Consider the following 22,946-nt stretch of genomic DNA (forward strand, 5'->3'; position numbering starts at 1 on the left):
TCCCATCATGCCTGGGCAGCCATTTTATGTGTGTGTCCATTTTAAGCTTATGTGAGTTTTGATATATCTAGCAGGTGCCTAATGCATAGTATTCTGGTATATTCTAAAGGTGCCTACCTCCTACAACAATGCTAATATATTTTCTCTGACTCCGTGTACCTTTATCTTCTGCAGTAACCTTTTGTGTCGCACCTTAGCGAAAGCCTTTTGGAAATCTAAATACACCACATCCATTGGTACACCGCTATCCACCATGCTCGTTATATCCTCAAAGAATTCCAGTAGATTAGTTAAACATGATTTCCCCTTCATGAATCCATGTTGCGTCTGCTTGATTGCACTATTCCTATCTAGATGTCAAGCTATTCCTTCCTTAATGATAGCTTCAAGCATTTTCCCCACTACAGATGTTAAACTAACCGGCGTATAGTTACCTGCCTTTTGTCTGCCCCCTTTTTTATACAGAGGGGTTACATTAGCTACTTTCCAATCCGATGGTACCTCTCCAGAGTCCAGAGAATTTTGGTAGATTATAACGAATGCATCTGCTATAACTTCCGCCATCTCTTTTAATACCCTGGGATGCATTTCATCAGGATCAGGGGACTTGTCTACCTTGAGTCCCATTAGCCTGTCCAGCACTACCCCGCTAGTGATCGTGATTGTCTCAAGGTCCTCCCTTCCCACATTCCCGTGACCAGCAATTTTTGGTATGGTTTTTGTGTCTTCCACTGTGAAGACCGAAGCAAAATAATTGTTTAATGTCTCAGCCATTTCCACATTTCCCATTATTAAATCATCCTTCTCATTTTCTAAGGGACCAACATTTACTTTTGTCACTCTTTTCCGTTTTATATGTCGGTAAAAGCTTTTACTATCTGTTTTTATGTTTTGCGCAAGTTTACTTTCGTACTCTATTTTTCCTTTCTTTATTGTTTTCTTAGTCATTCTTTGCTGTCGTTTAAAACTTTCCCAATCATCTAGTTTCCCTCTAACCTTGGCCAACTTATACGCATTGGTTTTTAATTTGATACTCTCCTTTATTTCCTTGGTTAGAAACATAGAAACATAGAAAATAGTTGCAGGAGTAGGCCATTCGTCACTTCGAGCCTGCACCGAAATTCAATGTGTTCATGGCTGACCATGCAACTTCAGTACCCCCTTCCTGCTTTCACGCCATATCCCTTGATCCCCCGAGTAGTGATGACTTCATCTAACTCCCTTTTGAATATATTTAGTGAATTGGCCTCAACTACTTTCTGTGGTAGAGAATTCCACAGGTTCACCACTCTCTGGGTGAAGAAGTTTCTCCTCATCTCGGTCCTAAATGGCTTACCCCTTATCCTTAGACTGTGACCCCTGGTTCTGGACTTCCGCAACTTTGTGAACATTCTTCCTGCATCTAACCTGTCTAAACCCGTCAGAATTTTAAACGGCTGGTTATCGCTACTCTTACCGCCCTTCTTTTTCACTGAAATATATTTTTGTTGAGCACTATGAAAGAGCTCCTTAAAATCCTCCACTGTTCCTCAATTGTGCCACCGTTTAGTCTGTGCTCCCAGTCTACGTTAGCCAACTCTGGCCTCATCCCGCTGTAATCCCCTTTGTTTAAGCATAGTATGCTCGTTTGAGACACAAATTCCTCACCCTCAATCTGTATTACAAATTCAACCATACTGTGATCACTCATTCCGAGAGGATCTTTTACTAGGAGATCGTTTATTTTTCCTGTCTCATTACACAGGACCAGATCTAAGATAGCTTGCTCCCTTTTAGGTTCTGTAACATACTGTTCGAAGAAACAATCCCGTATGCATTCTATGAATTCCTCCTCAAGGCTACCCCATGCGATTTGATTTGACCAATCGATATGTAGGTTAAAATCCCCCATGATTACTGCCATTCCTTTTTCACAAGCCTCCATTATTCCCTTGATTATTGCCCGCCCCACCGTGCAGTTATTATCTGGGGGCCTATAAACTACGCCCACCAGTGACTTTTTCCCCTTACTATCTCTAATCTCCACCCACAATGATTCAACAATTTGTTCATTAGAGCCAATATCGTTTCTCACAACTGACCTGATATAATCCTTTATTAACAGAGCTGCCCCACCTCCTTTCCCTTCTTGTCTATCTTTCCAAATTTCAGATACCCCTGTATGTTTAATTTCCAGTCTTGGCCACCTTGCAACCACGTTTCAGTAATGGCCACAAAATCATACCCATTTGTAATGATTTGTGCCGTCAGCTCATTTACATTGTTTCGAATGCTGCGTGCGTTTAGGTAAAGTGTTTTATTACTAGTTTTTAAACCATGATTTTTAGTTTTGACCCCTCCTGCAGCCCCTTTATATTCATACATATTGTCCCTTCCTATCACCTTGTGTTTACACTTACCCCAGTGCTACTCTGCTCTGTTGCCTCCTGCCATTTCCATCCTTTCTTGGGTTTCTGTTCATCTGAGCTCTCACCAACTTTAACGAGCTCAGAGCCGTCTCTGGGGTTCCCATCCCCCTGCCAAGCTACTTTAAAGCCCTCGCAACCGCACTATCAAATCCACCCGCGAGAACATTGGTCCCGTCTCTGTTGAGGTGTAACCTGTCCGACTTGTACAGTTCCCATCTACCCCAGAAGCGGTCCCAATTATTCAGGAAACTAAAGCCCTCCCTCCTACACCAATGTCCAGGCCAAGTATTTATCTGACTAGACTTCCTATTTTAACCCTCACTAGTACGTGGCACTGGCAGTAATCCCGAGATTACCACCTTTGAGGTCCTGGCTTTCAATCTTACTCCTAGGTCCCTAAACTCAACTTTCAGGACGTCACGCCTCTTTCTACCTATGTCGTTGGTACCAATGTGGACCACAACCAGTGGCTGTTCCCCTTGCCTCCCCAGAATGCCCTGCTCAATCAATGCTCAGTGACATCATTGACCCTTGCACCAGGGAGGCAACACACCATCCTGATGTCACTTTTGCTGCCGCAGAAGCGCCTATCTGCTCCCCTAACTATTGAATCTCCTATCACCATAGCCCTTCCCGTCTTCTTCCTCCCCCGCAGTGCAGCTGAGCCACCCACGGTGCTGTGGACTTGGCCCTGGCTGCACTCCCCAGAGGCAGCACCGCCCTCGCCAGTAGTCAGAATAGAGTACCGTTGGAGAGCGGGAGGTCCTCAGGGGACTCCTGCACTAACTGCCTCGCCATACTCTTGTGTGCGACGGTCACCCATTGCCTATCCTCCTGTATCCTTTTAATCTGTGGGTTGACCAACGCCTGATCCACGTACCTCTCGTTCTCTCGTATGCTCCTCAGTGCCTCCAGTCCTCGGTCAAGCTCCGAGACTCGGCGCTCGAGTTGGAGGAGCTGGAGACACTTCCTGCACATGTGGTCATCCCCGTTGCCGGAAGCATCCAGGAATTCCCACATGGCACAGCTACTTACTTAGAAGCTACTGGCAATTGCCACTAACAATTTATTCCAGCCTCCAAATGGTTTAAAGAGAATAACACTTAAAACTCATGCACTTATCAAACTCACAAATGCCACTCGATGCTGCTGCACTCCATGCTCTGCACGAGCTGCCTCTTTTGAAACTGTATCCATGAGAGTGGGATAGTCTCAGGCGACGATGCCAGCTCCCACACCAGTGCTTTCAACCTGTCTTCCTTTTTCTGAGCTGAGGATACGTGTCCTCTGTGGTTCTCTTCCTGTGTGCCTGTAACCTAGTGTGGAGTGGGTAGGAGAGGAGGGACGAGGCAGAGTCATGGAGACAGTGACCAATTGTGTTAATAACTCGGGCTGAGGGGCTACAGTAGTGGGGTGCTTCCCCGGTCCCTGACCCCCTCTGGTTGATTATCTTCCTGCAGTGAACATGCCTTGTTCAGAGAAGGTTCACCAGGCTGGTTCCTGAGATGAATGTGTTGTCCTTTGAGGAAATGTTGAGCAGGTTGGGACTTTAATCGTTGAAGTTTAGAGGAATCAGAGGTGATCTTATTGAAAGGTATAAGATTGTGAGGGGGCTCGACAGACTAGATGCAGAGAGGGTGTTGCCCCTCGTGGGGGAATCTAGAAAGAGGGGACAGAGTTTCAGAATTTTCCCGATGTTGGGGAGTACAAAACCATGCAACACAGTCTAAGGATAAGGGGTAAGCCATTTAGGACCAAGATGAGGAGAAACTTATTCACTCGGAGAATTGTTAACCTGTGGAATTCCCTGCCCCAGAGAGTTGAAGATGCCAGTTCATTGGATATATTTAAGAGGGAGTTAGATATGGCCCTTACGGCTAAAGGGATCAAGGGGTATTGAGAGGAAGCAGGAAAGGGGTACTGAGGGAATGATTAGCCATGATATTATTGAATGATGGTGCAGGCTCGAAGGGCCGAATGGCCTACTCCTGCACCTATTTTCTATGTGTCTATGTTTCCAGTAATATTGCCCACATGACCGCTGGGATGGCTCGGCTTCTCTCCCACTGCCCCGTCTCTGCTAAACTGGGAAGCAGGGGGTTGGAGGTAGGTTGGGTTGGGATGATATACTTTACATGTTAACTCCTGATCCAATGTCCACCCGGCTGTTTATGTGCTAAATGACAGGACGTACTGTCTGGGCTCAGTCACCGACAATGTGTGACCAATAATTGTCCCTCTATTTTCCCTTCTGTTTATTACAGTGAATTTAGTGGCGATTGTGGTCCTGTCCCGGGGAAAGTGCGGGCTGTCCACCTGCACCACTCGCTACCTGGTGGCCATGGCAGCGGCGGATCTACTGGTGGTCATCACTGAGGTCATACTGTACCGGATCAGTTGGTATTATTTCCGGGGATCTTTCCTGGATATAACCCCTGTGTGCAGTGTTATAGCTGTCCTGACCCGTGTAGCCACAGACTGTTCTGTCTGGTTCACCGTCACTTTCACTTTTGATCGATTAGTGGCCATTTGTTGGCAGAAGCTGAAAACCAAATATTGCACCGGGAGATCTGCGGCTGTGGTTCTGACAACAAGCTGCATTCTGTTCTCTTTAAAAAACATTCCCTTCTACTTTACATTTAAACCTGGATATATAATCGACAATGTTCCGTGGGACTGTTTCCCAATCCCAACCTATTATACTGAGCCCGGATGGGTGGGATTTAACTGCTTTGATACGGTTTTAACCCCACTGCTCCCATTCGCTGTAATTTTGTTGCTCAATGCTCTGACAGTCAGACACATTTTAGTGGCCAGTCGAGTCCGGAAGGGATTGAGGGGTGAGAGCAAGGGGGAGAATGGCAGTGACCCAGAGATGGAGAGCAGGAGGAAGTCTGTGATTTTACTCTTCACCATATCCGGCAGCTTCATATTGCTGTGGCTGGTGTATGTTATAGATTTCTCATATTATAGCATTGCAGGAATAAATCCCGAATATTACAATGATTCTTTATATATCTTTGAACAAGTCGGAGTTATACTGCAGAATTTAAGTTGCTGCACAAACACATTTATTTACGGGGTGACCCAGTCCAAGTTCAGAGAGCAGTTGAAGAGCGCGTTGAAATATCCGGTTACCTCAATTATACAATTAATTAATAAACAGAACAACTGAGCGCAGCCCAGAGGCGGGTCCCAGTGTTTCCAGTCCAGGAATATAATATTTAGACCCAGACTTCCATCCACTGAATTACACCAGGAATGGCTGGTGATCTGATAATACACCCAGCGACCTGTTTAGGACACGGCACTATTTCTGATTGACATTTCGCACCTTGTCTTTCTGGGCAGCACCACGAGCTTGTTACATTCTGTCCGAGCTGTTCTGTAAAGGTTCACTACAGCCATTTAGTGAAGGAATTCATTGCAGCTTCCAGAGTGAGAGGCTCATCAATAGGTAGGTACGCAGAGTGGGGCTCTAGTTCAGAGGATACATTACATAGAATACACAGCACAGAATAATACACTTCGGCCCTCCTGGTCTGTGCTGCTGTTTATGTTCCAGACCAGACTCTTCCCATTGCAAATACTTCGTCTCAGCCTCTCAGCATATCTTTTATTTCATTTTCTCTCATTTACTCGTCTAGTTTCCCTTTGTCAGCATCTGAGCTCAACCACTTCCTGTGTGAGGGAATTTCACATTCTAACCACTCTCTGAGCAAAGAAATTGATCTTTATTTCCCTATTGGTGTTATTAGTGATTATTTTGCATTTATGACTCCACAGATTTGGATACTCCCACGAGTATAAAATTTTCTCTCCCCATCGACCCGGTCCAAAACAATTATAATTTGCAAGACTTCTGTCAGGAATCCTCTGTGTTCTCTGTCTTCTCCAGGAACCAAGCACAACCTGTTCAATCAGTGACTAGTGGGGTACAGCAAGGTTCTGTGCTGGGGTCCCAGCTGTTTACACTGTACATTAATGATTTAGACGAGGGGATTAAATGTAGTATCTCCAAATTTGCGGATGACACTAAGTTGGGTGGCAGTGTGAGCTGCGAGGAGGATGCAATGAGGCTGCAGAGTGACTTGGATAGGTTAGGTGAGTGGGCAAATGCGTGGCAGATGAAGTATAATGTGGATAAATGTGAGGTTATCCACTTTGGTGGTAAAAACAGAGAGTCAGACTATTATCTGAATGGTGACAGATTAGGAAAAGGGGAGGTGCAACGAGACCTGGGTGTCATGGTACATCAGTCATTGAAGGTTGGCATGCAGGTACAGCAGGCGGTTAAGAAAGCAAATGGCATGTTGGCCTTCATAGCGAGGGGATTTGAGTACAGGGGCAGGGAGTTGTTACTGCAGTTGTACTGGGCCTTGGTGAGGCCACACCTGGAGTATTGTGTACAGTTTTGGTCTCCTAACTTGAGGAAGGACATTCTTGCTATTGAGGGACTGCAGCGATGGTTCACCAGACTGATTTCCGGGATGGCGGGACTGACCTATCAAGAAAGACTAGATCAACTGGGCTTGTATTCACTGGAGTTCAGAAGAATGAGAGGGGACCTCATAGAAACGTTTAAAATTGTGATGTGTTCAGACAGGTTAGATGCAGGAAGAATGTTCCAAATGTTGGGGAAGTCCAGAACCAGGGGTCGGAGTCTAAGGATAAGGGGTAAGCCATTTAGGACCGAGATGAGGAGAAACTTCTTCACCCAGAGAGTGGTGAACCTGTGGAATTCTCTACCAGACAAAGTTGTTGAGGTCAATTCACTAAATATATTCAAAAAGGAGTTAGATGTAGTCCGTACTACTAGGGGGATCAAGGGTTATGGTGTGAAAGCAGGAATGGGGTACTGAAGTTGCATGTTCAGCCATGAGCTCATTGAATGGCGGTGCAGGCTAGAGGGCCGAATGGCCTACTCCTGCACATCTTTTCCTATGTTTCTATCTTTCTAATCGTTCCTGATAACTGTTATCTTTCAGTCTGGTGCCTTCCAACCAAACATTTGTGAGACCGTACAAGTGGCCCCCATTACCATCTCCATTGCCCTAGCCACCGGCGCCATCCCTCTCCCTGTCACCAGTCTAAGGCTGAACCCAACCGTTAGCAACCTTGGTGACTTATTTGAGTGAGAGATGGTCTTCCGAACCCATATCCACTCCATCACCAGGACGGCATCCTTGTGCCTCTGTTCCTTCACCTGACTCAGTTCATTTGCTGCTCAAACCTTCATCCGTGCCTTTGCAAGCGCTAGATATGACTCCTCCAATGGTCTCCTGGGCGGCTTCCAATCTCCCAACATCCATATACTTGAGCTCATCCAAAACTCTGCTGTCTGTGTCCTAACTTGCACTTTATCGCAATACCCCATCACACCTGTGCTCGCTTACCCACATTGGCTCCCTGTCCGACAATGCCTCAATTTTAAAATGGTCATTCTTGTTTTCAAACCACTTCACGGCCTCTGTAACCTGCACCAGCACTTAGACATCCTGAGATCTCTGCGCTGCTCCAAATCTGGCAGATTGCACATCCCCGATTTAAACTGCTCCATCAATGGCAGGCATGCTTTCAGCTACCTGGGTCCCAAGCTCTGGGATTCCCTCCCTAAACCTCTCCACCTCTCTAACTCTCCTCCTCCTTCAGCTACCTGGGCCCCAAGCTCTGGGATTCCCTCCCTAAACCTCTCCACCTCGCGAACTCTCCTCCTCCTTCAGCTGCCTGTGTCCCAAGCTCTGGGATTCCTCCCTTAACCTCTCCACCTCACGAACTCTCCACCTCCTTCAGCTACCTGGGTCCCAAGCTCTGGCATTCCCTCCCTAAACCTCTATTCGTCTCTAACTTTCCTCCTCCTTTAAGATTCCCCTTAAGACTAAATATTTGATGAAGATTATTTGCTAAAACCTCCTTTTGTGCCTCGGTGTCAAGATGTCCTCTATTCCCTGTTGGATTTATTAATGGCTGTCTTAAATCTATGTCCCTGAGTTTTGGTATCTCCCACAAGTGGAAACATCTTTTCTTCCTCTACCCTATCAAAGCCTTTCATATCCTGAAAGGCAATTTCTGACCATCCCTCAGTCTTCTCTTTGCTAAACAAAAGAGCGACGGCCTGTTCAACATTTCCTGATAATACACCCTCTCAGTTCTAGTATCATTCCAGGAAATACACTTTGCACCTTCTCCAGTGCCTCGATGTCATTTTATAATATTTACACCAAGGATCCAAACAAGTTTACATAACTTCAATGTTTTACAATTCTATCCCTCTAGACGCGAACACAAGCCTGTTCTTTGTTTTTTATGGATTGATGAACCTCCATCACTACATTTAGTGATTGGTGTAACTGTACTCTCCCATCCCTCTTTTCCTCATTCCTGTTTAGATAATTATTTTCCAAGGAGAATGTCACTTTCATATTCTTCCTATTATAACGCACCAACTCACACTCTTTTATATTGATGTATTGTGTTCCTAACACAGATGAGACTGCACAAAGGGAGGTTAAAGTAACAGTGACCTCAGTTTTTATTAAGACACTCCAGAGTGAGGAACAGGTTTATATACAGTGCTCCCAAGGGATGCTGGGATCACTTGGGACTTCAGGGGATGCGCTCCCTGGTGGTGGAACATGGGAGTGCATGCTTTACAGATACACGACAGAAGTTTCTTTGCCAATTACACGCCCAGTCTGCAAGTTTATTATTGTATTGAATGGTTTTGCAGCTTAACTCCTCAGTGTTAACGATACATGTCCATTGTGGAAGAATCCACAAAGTTTGAAATGTCACTACCGATTCCCGAGTCCGAATTGATTATGTAAATGTTGAACAGGAGTGATCCCAGCAACGATGCTTATGGAACACCACATCTCACCTTTGCCAGTTTCGCTGTTTTTGATTTAAATTGGCTTAGAAATAAACCCGAATTCACTGTTTCATTTGAATCGCTTTGCTGACCTGCGATACAATTTTTAATGATTTGTTCATCTGAACCACATGTTCACTTTGATCTTCTGACGCAGTCAGTTTCTTATTTTCTAAGGTGTAGGTGATTGTAGAATCATAGAATTGTACAGCGCAGAGAGAGTCCATTCGGCAAATCGTGCCGGCTCTGTCTCTTTGGTGGAGCTTTCCAATTAATCCCACTCCTCTGCTCTATCCCCTGTATCTTGTTTACTTCAAGTATTTTTGGCAAATTCCCTTTTGAAAGTTACCATTGAATCTGCTTCCACCTCCCTTTCAGACAGTTCATTCCAGATCACAACAACTCGCTGTTTAAACAAAATCTTCCTTCAGTCGCTTCTGGTTCTTTTGGCAATCACATTAAATCTGTGTCCTCTGGTTACCGACGCACCTGTCATTGGAAACAGTTGCTCCATTACTACTTCATTGAAATTATTTAGGACTTTGAAAACCTCTATTGAATATCTTCTTAACCTTCTCTGCTCGAAGCACAACATACACAGCTTCTACAATCTCTCCACATAACTGAAATCCCCCATCGCTGGAGCAATTCTGGTCAATCTCCCTTAACCATCTCAGCTCAAAAGGAGAACAACCCCAGCATCTCCCGTCTCTCCACGTAACTGAAGGACCATATTCCGGGAACCATTCTGGTCAATCTCTCATTAACATAAGTACATGAGCACATAAGAAATAGGAACAGGAATAGGCAATTCGGCCCCTCGAGCCTGCTCCGCCATGCAATAATATAATGGCTGATCTGATCCTGGACTCAGCTCCACATTCCCGCCCACTCCCCATAACCCCTTATCTCCTTGTCGCTCAAGAAACTGTCTACCTCTGTCTTGTGTATTCAATGACCCAGCTTCCACAGCCCTCCGAGGCAGTAAATTCCACAGATTTACAACCCTCTGAGAGAAGAAATTCCTCCTCATCTCAGTTTTAAATGGGGGGCAACTTATTCTAAGTTCATGCCCCCTAGTTCTAGTTTCCCACATCAGTGGAAACACCCTCTCTGCATCCACCTTGTCAAGCCCCCTCATAATCTTATACGTTTCGATAACATCACCTCTCATTCTTCTGAACTCCAATGAACAGAAGCCAACCTACTCAACTTTTCCTCATAAGTCTACTGCCCCATCCCCGGAATCAACCTGGTGAACCTTCTCTGAACTGCCTCCAAAGCAAGTATAGCCTTTCTTAAATACGGAAACCAAAACTGCACGCAGTATTCCAGGTGTGGCTTCACCAGTACCCTGTATAACTGTAGCAAGACTTCCCTGCTCTTATACTCCATCCCCTTTGCAAAAAAGGCCAAGATACCATTGGCCTTCCTGATAAATATCTGTACCTGTATACTATCCTTTTGTGTTTCATGCGCAAGTAACCCACGTTCACGCTGTACTGTGGCACTTTGCAAACTTTCTCCATTAAATAATAACTTGCTCTTTGATTTTTTCTGCCAAAGTGCATGACCTTACACTTTCCAACATTATACTCCATTTGCCATTTTTTTGCCCACTCACTTAGCCTGTCTATGTCCTTTTGCAGATTTTATGTGTCCTCCTCAACACATTGCTTTTCCTTCCATCTTTGTATCGTCAGTGAACTTGGCTACGTTACACTCAGTCCCTTCTTCCAATTCGTTAGTATAGATTGTAAATAGCTGGCGTCCCAGCACAGATCCTTGCGGCACCCCACTCGTAACTGATTGCCAACAAAAAAATGAAACATTTGTCCCGACTCTCTGTTTTCTCTTAGTTAGCCAATCCTCTATCCATGATAAAATATTACCCCAACCCTGTGAACTTTTATCATGTGCAGTAACCTTTTATTTGGCTCCTTGTCAAATGTCTTCTGGGATTTGAAATACACTACATCCCTTTATCTACCATGTTCGTTACATCCTCAAAGACCTCCAGCAAGTTTATCAAAATGACTTCCACTTCATAATCCATGCTGACTCTGCCTGTCCGAATTTTGCTTTTCCAAATGTCCTGCTACTGCTTCTTTAATAATGACTTCAACATTTTCCCAAGCACAGATGTTAGGGTAACTGGTCTATAGTTTCTTGCTTTTTGTTTGCCTCCTTTATTAAATAGTGGCGTTCAATTTGCAGTTTTCCAATCTGCTGCGACCTCCCCAGAATCCAGGGAATTTTTGTAAATTCGAACCAATACATTCACAATCCATGCCACTGCTTCTCGTAAGTCCCGAGGAAGCAAGCCATCAGGTCCAAGGGATTAACCTGCCTTTTGTCCCATTATATTACTGAGAACCACCTCCTTAGTGATTTTGATTGTATTAAGTTCCTCCCCCGCTATAGCCCATGATTATCCACTGCTGGAATATTGTTAGTATCCTCGACCGTAAAGACTGATAAAAAATAATTGTTTAGAGTTTCTGCCATGTCCATGTTCCCCATTACTAGTTCCCTGGTCTCTTCCTCTAAGGGACCAACATGTACTTTAGCAACTTTTTTCATTTGATATACCTATAGAAACTCTTGACCATCTCTGCTCAAATCAGAACAACACCAGCTTCTCCAGTCAATCCATATAACTGACGTCCTCATTCCTGGTACAATTCTGATCAATCTGCCCTTAACATCCTTTGTTCTAAGGAGAAGAACCCCAGTTCTCCAGTGTCTTCACGTAACTGAAGACGCTCATCCATGGAACCACTCTATAATTTCTCTTCTGTACATACTCCAATGCCTTGATATTTTTCCCAACGTGAAGTGCCCTGAAATGAAAACCATACCCGAGCTGAAGCCTAAGCAATGTTTTATAATATCTTAACATGATTTCCTTGCTTTTGTGCCCTATTGCTCTATTAATGAAGCATAAGGCACAGAAGGACAATTAACATCCTTTTCAACTTGTCCGGCATCCTTCAGAGATTTGTGTAAATACACCCCCAGGTCGCTATGTTCTTGCTTTCCCTTTAAATTGTCCAATTTAGTTCATGTTGCCCCTCCTCAATCTTCCTACCAACATACCTTAATTCACAATTGTCTGTGTTAAATTTAATCTGCCATGCGTCTGCCCATTTGAATCAGAGTTAGGGTTATGTTGGAAGGGAAGGGTTTGGATTTGGATTGAAACACCATGCTGGAAGTGTAGGATCAGGTCATGGACTTCTCTGCAGCTCTCAGGCCCTCCGGCCTGAACACAGTTGCTGGGCATTAAGGGCCGGTTTAAGGCTCCACTGATAAGTTATTCGATTGATGCAAAATTGGTAATAGTTTTTCATTTTTCTTTCTCGATCAGTATGTAACCTTTTAGCATTGTTTTTGCCAAATTAAGTTTATCTGAGGGTTAAGTCATGGCAGGACAGCTGGTACACGTGTTATGCTCCTCCTGTACTATGTGGGAAGTCTGGGACGCCTTCGGTGTTCCTGACGACGACGTGTGCGGGAAGTGCATCCGCCTCCAGCTCATAACAGACCGCATTGTGGCACTGGAGCTGCGAGTGGATGAACTCTGGTGCATCCAAGATGCTGCAAATGACGTGAATAGCACGTTTAGTGAGTTTGTCGTACCGCAGGTAAAGGGCACACAGCCAGATAGAAAATGGGTGATCAGCAGGAAGTGCAGTGCAAGGAAAGTAGTGCAGGAGTCCCTTGCGGTCATCCCCCTGCAAAACAGATACACCCCTTTGAGTACTGTTGAGGGGGATGACTCATCAGCGGGGAGCTGCAGGAGCCAGGTTCATGGCACCGTGGCTGGCTCTGCTGCACAGGAGGGCAGAAAAATGAGTGGGAGAGCGACAGTGATAGGGGATTCAATTGTAAGGGGAATAGATTGGCGTTTGTGCGGCCGCAACCGAGCATCTAGGATGTTATTTTGCTTCCCTGGTGCAAGGGTCAAGGATGTCTCTGAGCGGGTGCAGGACATTCTAAAAAGGGAGGGTGAACAGCCAGTTGTCGTGGTGCATATAGGTAACAACGATATAGGTAAAAAAACGGGATGAGGTCCTCCGATTCGAATTTAGGGAACTAGGAGCTAAATTAAAAAGTAGGACCTCAAAGGTAGTAATCTCAGAATTGCTACATTGCCACGTGCTACTCAGAGTAGGAATCACAGGATAGCGCAGATGAATACGTGGCTTGAGCAGTGGTGCAAAAGGGAGGGATTCAAATTTGTGGGACATTGGAACCAGTTCTGGGGGAGGTGGGACCAGTACAAACCGGAGGGTCTGCACCTGAGCAGGATCGGAACCAATGTCCTGGGGGGGTGGGTGGGTGTTTGCTCGTGCTGTTGGGGAGGAGTTAAACTAAAATGGCAGCGGGATGGGAACCGATGCAGGGAGACAGAGGGAAATAAAATGGAGGCAGAAACAAAAGATAGAAAGGAGAATGGTGAAAGTGGAGGGCAGAGAAATCCAAGGCAAAAATCAAAAAGAGCAACATTGCAGCAAAATTCTAAAGGGGTAATGTGTGTTAAAACGACAAGCCTGAAGGCTCTGTGCCTCAATGCTAGTAGTATTCGCAATAAGTTGGACGAATTAACTACGCAGATAGCAGTTAGCGGATATCATGTAATTGGCATCACGGAGACATGACTCCAGGGTGACCAAGGCTGGGAAAGCAACATTCAGGGGTATTCAACATTTAGGAAGAAAGGAAAAGGAGGCTGGGTGGCGTTGCTGGTTAAAGCGGAAAATAATGCAATAGTAAGGTGGGACATTAGCCTGGATGATGTGGACTCGGTATGGGTGGAGCTGTGGAATTCCAAAGGGCAGTAAACGTTAGTGGGAGTTGTGTACAGACCACCAAACAGTAGTAGTGAGGTTTGGGACAGCATCAAACAAGAAATAAGGGATGTGCGCTATAAAGGTACAGAAGTTATCATGGGCGACTTTAATCTACATATTGATTGGGCTAACCAAACTGGTAGAATTGCGGTGGAGGAGGATTTCCTAGAGTGTATTTGGGATGTTTTTCGAGAACAATATGTCGAGGAACCAACTAGAGAGCTGGCCATGCTAGACTGGGTGATGTGTAATTAGAAAGGACTCATTAGCAATCTTGTTGTGCGAGGCCCCTTGGTGAAAATTGACCATAATATGGTAGAATTGTTCATTAAGATGGAGAGTTAATTCGGAAACGAGGGTCCTGAACTTAAGCAAAGGGAACTTTGACGGTATAAGGCATGAATAGGCGAGAATAGATTGGCAAAGGACACTTAAAGGGTTGACGGTGGATAAGCAATGGCAAACATTTAAAGATCACGTGGATGAACTTCAGCAATTGTACATCCATGTCTATAGTAAAAATAAAACGGGGAAGGTGGCTCAACCGTGGCTAACAAGGGAAATTAAGGATAGTGTTAAAGCCAAGGAAGAGGAATAAAAATTGGCTAGAAAAAGCAACAAACCTGAGGACTGGGAGAAATTTAGAATTCAACAGAGGAGGACTAAGGGTTTAATTAAGAGGGGGAAAATAGATTACGAGAGGAAGCTTGCAAGGAACATAAAAACTGACTGCAAAAGCTTCTTTAAAAAAGATTAGTGACGCCAAACGTAGGTCCCTTGCAGTCGGATTCAGGTGAATTTATAATGGGGAACAAAGAAATGGCAAACCTATTGAGCAAATACTTTGTTTCTGTCTTCAAGAAGGAAGACACGAAAGTAGTCGGCAACAATTGATCTAGTGAGAAGGAGGAACTGAAGGATATCCTTATTTGGCGGGAAATTGTGTTAGGAAATTGTTGGGATTGAAGGCCAATAATTCCCCGGGTCCTGATAGTCTGCATCCCAGAGTAATTAAGGAAGTGGCCCTAGAAATAATGGATGCATTGGTGATCATTTTCCAACAGTCTATCGACTCTGGATCAGTTCCTATAGACGGGAGGGTCGCTAATGTAACACCACTTTATGTAAAAGGAGGGAGAGAGAAAACGGGTAAGTATAGACCGGTTAATCTGACATCAGCTGTGGGGAAAATGTTGGAATCAATCATTAAGGATGAAATAGCAGTGTATTTGGAAAGCTGTGACAGGATCGGTCCAAATCAGCATGGATTTATGAAAGGGAAATCATGCTTGACAAATCTTCTGGAATTTGTTGAGGATGTAACTAGCAGACTGGACAAGAGAGAACCAGTGGATGTGGTGTATTTGGAATTTCAGAAGGCTTTTGATAAGGTCCCTCACAAGAGATTGGTGTGCAAAATCAAAGCACATGGTATTGGGGGTAATGTACAGACGTGAATAGGGAACTGGTTGGTAGGCAGGAAGCAGACAGTCGGGATAAATGGGTCCTTTTCAGAATGGCAGTTAGTGACTAGTGGGGTGCCGCAGGGCTCAGTGCTGGGACCGCAGCTCTTTATAATATACATTAACGATTTAGATGAAGGAATTGATTGTAATATCTGCAAGTTTGCGGATGACACTAAACTGGGTGGCGGTGTGAGCTGTGAGGAGGACGCTATTAGGCTGCAGGGTGACTTGGACAGGTTAGGTGAGTGGGCAAATGCATGGCAGATGCAGTATAATGTGGATAAATGTGTTGTTATCCAATTTGGGTTAAAAACACGAAGGCAGAATATTATCGGAATGGCGGCAGATTAGGAAAAGGGGAGGTGCAACGAGACCTGGGTGTCATGGCTAATCAGTCACTGAAAGTGGGCATGCAGATACAGAAGGCGCTGAAGAAGGCAAATGTTATGTTGGCCTTCAAAGCTAGGGGATTTGAGTAGAGGAGCAGGGAGGTCTTACTGCAGTTGCACAGGGCCTTAGTGAGGCCTCAGCTGGAATATTGTGTTCAGTTTTGGTCTCCTAATCTGAGGAAGGACGTTCTTGCTATTGAGGGAGTGCAGCTAAGGTTCACCAGACTGATTCTAGGGATGGCTGGACTTTGATATGAGGAGACCCCGGATCAACTGGGCCTTTATTCACTTGAGTTTAGAAAGATGAGAGGGGATCTCATGGAAACGTATAAGATTCTGACAGGACTGGACAGGGTAGATGCGGGAAGAATATTGCCGATGTTGGGCAGTTCAGAACCAGGGGACATAGTCTTAGGATAAGTGGCAGGCCATTTAGGACCGAGATGAGGAAACACTTCTTCACTCAGTGAGATGTTAAACTGTGGAATTTCGTGCCGCAGAGAGCTGTTGATGCCAGTTCATTGGAAATATTCGAGAGGGAGTTAGTTGTGGCCCTTACGGCTAAGGGGATCAAGGTGTACGGAGAGAAAGAATGAAAGGGGTACTTAGGGAAAGATCAGTCATGATCTTATTGAATGGCTGTACAGGCGAGAAGGGCCGAATGACCTGCTCCTGCATCGATTTTCTAAGTTTCTATGTTTCTATATAGCATTTAAGTGAGTGAGGAGATAACTTGATATTCAGAGTTAGTTGGAAAATGTTAAATCATTGTCCTTTTTACTGATGGTCAGCCTAAACTTTCTCATGTTCACCAGTCAGTCCATACCCTCCTGAAAACTATTATTATTGTCCTCATTGTGTACTGCACTTCGTCATCTTGTATCATCTACAAGCTTTAAAATAATACCATACATACCCAGATGTAGGGTTCATGAATATATCTCAAAGAGTCTAGCTCCCTCCTGCCTGAACAACAACCAGTCATCAATGCTCTCTGTTATCTGTCTCTGAGCCATTGTCATGTCCATGTTGCCCTGACCATTTAATCCCATGTGTTAGAATTTTATCCACAACAGTTAGGTGGTAGTTTGTGATTCGAAAGTCTGTATACACATCATCAAAAACCGTATATATGGATTCCCAACAAAGTGTATCACCTCGCATTCAACTACATTAAAGTGCACTTGCCACAACTGCATAGGCTGCATTTATTCTAATGTCGATTGTGAATCTCCTTTAGAGAAATATCTCTTCAATATAGGATGGGTAGCATCTGTTTATTCAATAAAACAACAATAATTAATAACTGCATCCACCCACAGTATTGTGGGAATTTGATCAGTAATTCCAAAGGTTAAAAGTGCAGCAGGCTCGAGGAGACAAATGGCCCACTCCTGCTCCTATTCCTCACGTTATGTCACAGGGTACCGCTGATTTTCATTAAAGTTGATGAAGATATTATTAATTACAAATAAAAGAACCGCTGCCCTCTTAACATCAGCCTCGCTTTGTGTCAATCTGTATCTAAAAATGCACCGAATATTATCAGCTCCTCCCCACCCCACCCACTATCCTCAGACCCTCCCCACCCCACCCACTATCCTCAGACCCTCCCCACCCCACCCAATATCCTCAGACCCTCACCACACCACCCAATATCATCAGACCCTCCCCACACCACCCAATATCCTCAGACCCTCCCCACCGCATCCAATATCCTCAGACCCTCCTCACCGCACCCAATATCCTCAGACCCTCCCCAGACAATATCCTCAGACCCTCCCCACCCCACCCAATATTCTCAGACCCACCCCACCCCACCCAATATCCTCAGACCCTCCCCACCCAATATCCTCAGACACTCCCCACCCCACCCAATATCCTCAGTCCCTTCCCACCCACCCGCTATCCTCAGACACTCCCCACCACACCCAATATCCTCAGACCCTTCACACCCACCCAATATTCTCAGACCCTTCCCACCCACCCACTATCCTCAGACCCTCCCCACCCCACCCAATATCCTCAGACCCACGACACACCACCCAATATCCTCAGACCCTTCACACCCCACCCAATATCCTCAGACCCTTCCCACCGCACCCAATATCCTCAGACCCTCACGGCCCCACCCAATGTCCTCAGACCCTCCCCACCCAATATCCTCAGACCCTCCCCGCCCCACCCAGTATCCTCAGACCCCCCCACCCCACCCAATATCTTCAGACCCCCCACCCAATATCCTCAGACCTTCCCCACCCCACACAATATCCTCAGACTCTCGCCACCCCACCCAATATCCTCAGACTCTCCCCACACCACCCAATATCCTCAGACCGCCCCCAACCAATATCCTCAGACCCTCCCCATCCCCACCCAATATCCTCAGACCCCCCACCGCACCCAATATCCTCAGACCCCCTCACCCAATATTCTCAGAACCCCCCACCCAATATCCTCAGACCCTCCCCACACCACCCAATATCCTCAGACCACCCCACCCAATATCCTCAGACCCTCCCCACCCCGCCCAATCTCCTCAGACCCTCCCAGCCCCACCCAATATCCTCATACCCCCCCACCCAATATCCTAAGACCCTCTCCCCAATGTTGCCTCTAATTGGTTATAGAGAGCGGGCCAGAAACTTCTTTTAGCGCGACCTTTTCACCTCTGGGCAACGTTTACAACAACATTATTTACATCAAACTTTACAACAACAACAGCAGCAGCAACCACTTGAAGTCATATGCAGAGTTATGCCATATTGGCAGCCCACTGTCTCAGGTCATTAGATAATCAGACAAGGTTCGATGCAGGGTTGACATAACTTCTCTGCTTTTTAAATATAATCCTTTTTAAATGATCTCCAGTGCTTCGTTTGCACTTGTATGGTCTTATTATCTTCCATTGCTACATTTCGTCACTTGTGTATCTGTACCCAGAGATCCCTTTGCACGTCTACCCCATTTGTACCCTTACTTTCCAAGGGTAGGTTGGGTCCATATCTCTCCGACCAAAATGCACCAACTCACACTGAACCTTATTGTAATTACCCGTTTTCTCTCTCCCTCCTTTCGTAAAAAGTGATATTACATTAGCTGCACTCCACTCCAGAGGTACTGATCCATAGTCGCTGGACTGTTGGAAAATGATCACCAAGGCAATCCACTATTTCTAGGGCCACTTCCTTCAGTACTCTGGGATGCAGACTATTAGGCCCTGGGGATTTATCGGCCTTCAATCCCCTCAAGTTCCAAATGCAATATCCCACCTAATAAGTGGGATCCCACCTGCTTCAGTTCCGAATTCTCACTGGACCCTCAGTACCCTAGTATTTCCAGAAGGTTATTTGTGTTTTCCTTTTTGAAGACAGAACCAAAGTATTTGTTTAACTGCTCTCCCAATTTTTGGTTCACTGTTATAAATTCGACAGAATCTGACTGTAAGAGACCTACGTTTGTCTTCACTAATCTTTTTTTCTTCACATATCTGTAGATGCTTTTGCAGTCAGTTTTTACGATACCAGCAAGCTTCCTTTAATACTCAATTTCCACCCTCCAAATTAAATCCTTTGTCCTGCTCTGATGAAATATATACTTCTCCCTGTCCTCAGGTTTGCTGCTTTTTCTGGCCAATGATATTCCTCTTCCTTGGATTTAACACTATTCTTAATTTCCCTTGTCAACCACGTTTCAGCCACCTTCCCCGTTTTATTTTTATTCCCTCAGGGATGTGAAATTGTTGACTTGGACCGAATCTGTCACTGTCATGTGATTGGCTATTGCCTATGCAGCTATTTCAGTAACTACTGGAAAGTTTAGCGCATGTCGGCACTACCGTCCGATAGCAACGGCGAGTACCGAGAGCAGATTTTCAGGGAGAGTTTTTGGAATTTCGGTCATAAATTGTAATAATGCCATTTCAACGACTGTCCATCCAATTTACCTGGGTCGGTCCCTGAACCATGGTGCAAGTCAGTTCATCACAAACATTCACTGCGACAGTTTACACTCAAGATGGTCCATGACCCATGGTGCAAATCAGTAACTAATATTATCTGCTCCAGTACGATATCACAATCATACTATTTTAGCAGATGTGATGGTTTCAGGAACTGATCTTTGGGTGAATTGGAATGTCCTGATTGCCCCTTCTCGATATCTGTACTTAAATAAATTCAGTTATTTAATAAATATGACCGGGAATAATTTCTGATGCTGCTGTGTGCAACCGTCTTGCATCTAAACTGAAAGACTCACTGGAATTTGCAACACCAACAACAGAATTTCTCGCTACACACAGAAGATGCGGTAACATTTGTTAGTTATTTTGATATATCACTGACATAATATCAACATTTACAGACCATACAATCTTTATCGTTGCTCTCTAGCTACTCTACAAATACATTAAATTACATCACTGTCCTCACTCATATGTTCACTACCCATCCAGATACACCACTGACTTCAATCATACTGTCACTACCCATCCAGATACATCACTGACCTCACTCATACTGTCACTACCCATCCAGATACATCACTGACCTCACTCATACTGTCACTACGCATCCAGATACATCACTGACATCACTCATACTGTCACTAACTATATAGATACATCACTGACCTCACTCATACTGTCACTACCCATCCAGATACATCACTGACTTCACTCGTAGAATCACTCACTCAATGTCCATCATTGAATCACTTATACCATCAATGGCAAAAAAAACATCAGTGAGCTCATTCATACTCTCACTACCTATCCAGATACATCACTGACCTCACTCATACTGCCACTACCCATCCAGATACATCACTGACCTCACTCATACTGTCATTACCCATTCAGCAACATCACTTACCTTACCCATACTGCCACGACACTTCCAGGTAGATCCCTGACCTCACTGGTATTTCATTTCCCACTCACACACATCAGGACCTCACAACAACTTACATTGCCAATCTAGATACAACACTGATGTCACTGATATTGTCACTACCCATCCAGATACATCACTGACCTCAGTCATACTGTCACTACCCATCCAGATACATCACTGATCTCACTCATACTGTCACTACCCATCTAGTGACATCACTGATCTCACTCATACTGTCACTACCCATCCAGAAACATCACTGATCTCACTCATACTATCAGTACCCATCCAGATACATCACTGACTCACTCATAGTGTCACTACCCATCCAGATACATCACTGACCTCACTCATACTGTCATTACCCATCCAGATACATCACTGATCTCACTCGTACTGGCACTACCCATCCAGATACATCACTGACCACACTCATACTGTCACGGCCCATCGAAATACATCACTGACCTCACGCATACGTTCATTTCTCATCCAGGTACATCAATGATGTCACTCAAACTGTAAATACCAAGTGTGTTACAATACTGATCTCACTCATACTGTCACTACTCTTCCAGGTACATCATTGACCTGACTCATACTCTCACGCCCCATTCAGTTACATCACTAGCCTCACTCATTCTGCCACTACACTTCCTGGTAGATCACTGACCTCACTGGTATTTCATTGTCCATCCACACACGTTAGAACCTCACTAAAACATTAACTGACCATCTAGATACAACACTGATGTCACTCATATTGTCTCAACCCATCCAGATACATCACTGACCTCACTCATACTGTCACTACAGATCAGGTACATCACTGACATCACTCATACTGTCAATACCAAGTCAGTTACAACACTGACCTCACTCATTCTGTCACTACCTATCCACATTCATCTCTGACCTCACTCAGACTCTCACTGCCCATTCAGATACATCACTGCACTTATTCATACTATCACTACATATCCAAAAACATCACTGACAATGCAAACTATCTGAGTGATATGAACATCGCTTCATGCTTTACAGTCAGGATTTTAATGATTAAATGTTAAGAATTCATTTATTGCCATGAGCAACATGCAGTTCTGAAATATGTTGGAAATATTTTCCAAAATAATAAACATTAAGAAGTATACTTTATGAACCTGCTGTGTTCAACTGACTGGAATTAATTTCAATAATTAGTTCCCATGGAGAGTAGTATTAATTACAGTCATTGCACAGGAGGATTATTAACCCGTTCTGGTCCGACACTTCACATATAACACAGAAGTTATATAACATGTATGCATACAATTAGAGAGGTTTTGAAATTTCGACAGGAGGATGCTCCAAACATAGAAACATAGAACATAGAAAATAGGTTCAGGATTAGGCCATTCGGCACTTCAAGCCTGCACCACCATTCAATAAGATCATGGCTGATCATTCCCTCAGTACTACTTTCCTGCTTTCTATCCGTACCCCTTGATCCCTTTGCTGTAAGGGCCATATCTAACTCTCTCTTGAATATATCCAATGAACAGTCCTGAACAACTCTCTGCGGTAGGGAATTCCACAGGTTAACAACTCTCTGAGTGAAGAGGTTTCTCCTCATCTCAGTCCTAAATGGATTACCCCTTAGCCTTAGTCTATGTCCCCTGGCTCTGGACTTCCCCAACATCGGGAATATTCTTCCTGCATCTAACCTCTGCAGTTCCGTCAGAATGTTATATGTTTCTATGAGTTCCCCTCTCATCCTTCTAAACTCCACTGAAGACAGGCCCGGTCGATCCAGTCTCTCCTCATTATCAGTCCTACCATTCCAGGAATCAGTCTGGTGAACCTTCACTGAACTTCCTCAGTAGCAAAAATGTCCTTCCTGAGATTAGGAGACCAAAACTGAACACAGTATTTCGAGTGAGGCCTCATTAAGGCCCTGTACAAGTGCAGTAAGACCTCTCTGCTCCTATACTTAAATCCCCAAGCTATGAAGGCCAACATACCAGTTACCAACTTCACCGCCTGCTGTACCTGCATGCCAACTTTCAATGTCTGATGCAC

The 22,946-nt window shown here is 44.7% G+C and overlaps 1 protein-coding gene across 1 annotated transcript; it reads left to right on the forward strand.

The window, feature by feature from the left end:
* Positions 1-4,656: 4,656 nt before the first annotated feature.
* On the forward strand, positions 4,657-5,583 carry LOC139239568 (probable G-protein coupled receptor 139; the record flags this gene model as incomplete). Its single annotated transcript, XM_070868349.1, has 1 exon — positions 4,657-5,583. A coding segment is annotated over one exon (927 nt), but the record flags the coding sequence as incomplete, so codon positions are not given.
* Positions 5,584-22,946: the final 17,363 nt, after the last annotated feature.

This window comes from Pristiophorus japonicus, chromosome 28 (genome assembly GCF_044704955.1).
Source record: "Pristiophorus japonicus isolate sPriJap1 chromosome 28, sPriJap1.hap1, whole genome shotgun sequence".
Classification (NCBI taxonomy): domain Eukaryota; kingdom Metazoa; phylum Chordata; class Chondrichthyes; family Pristiophoridae; genus Pristiophorus; species Pristiophorus japonicus.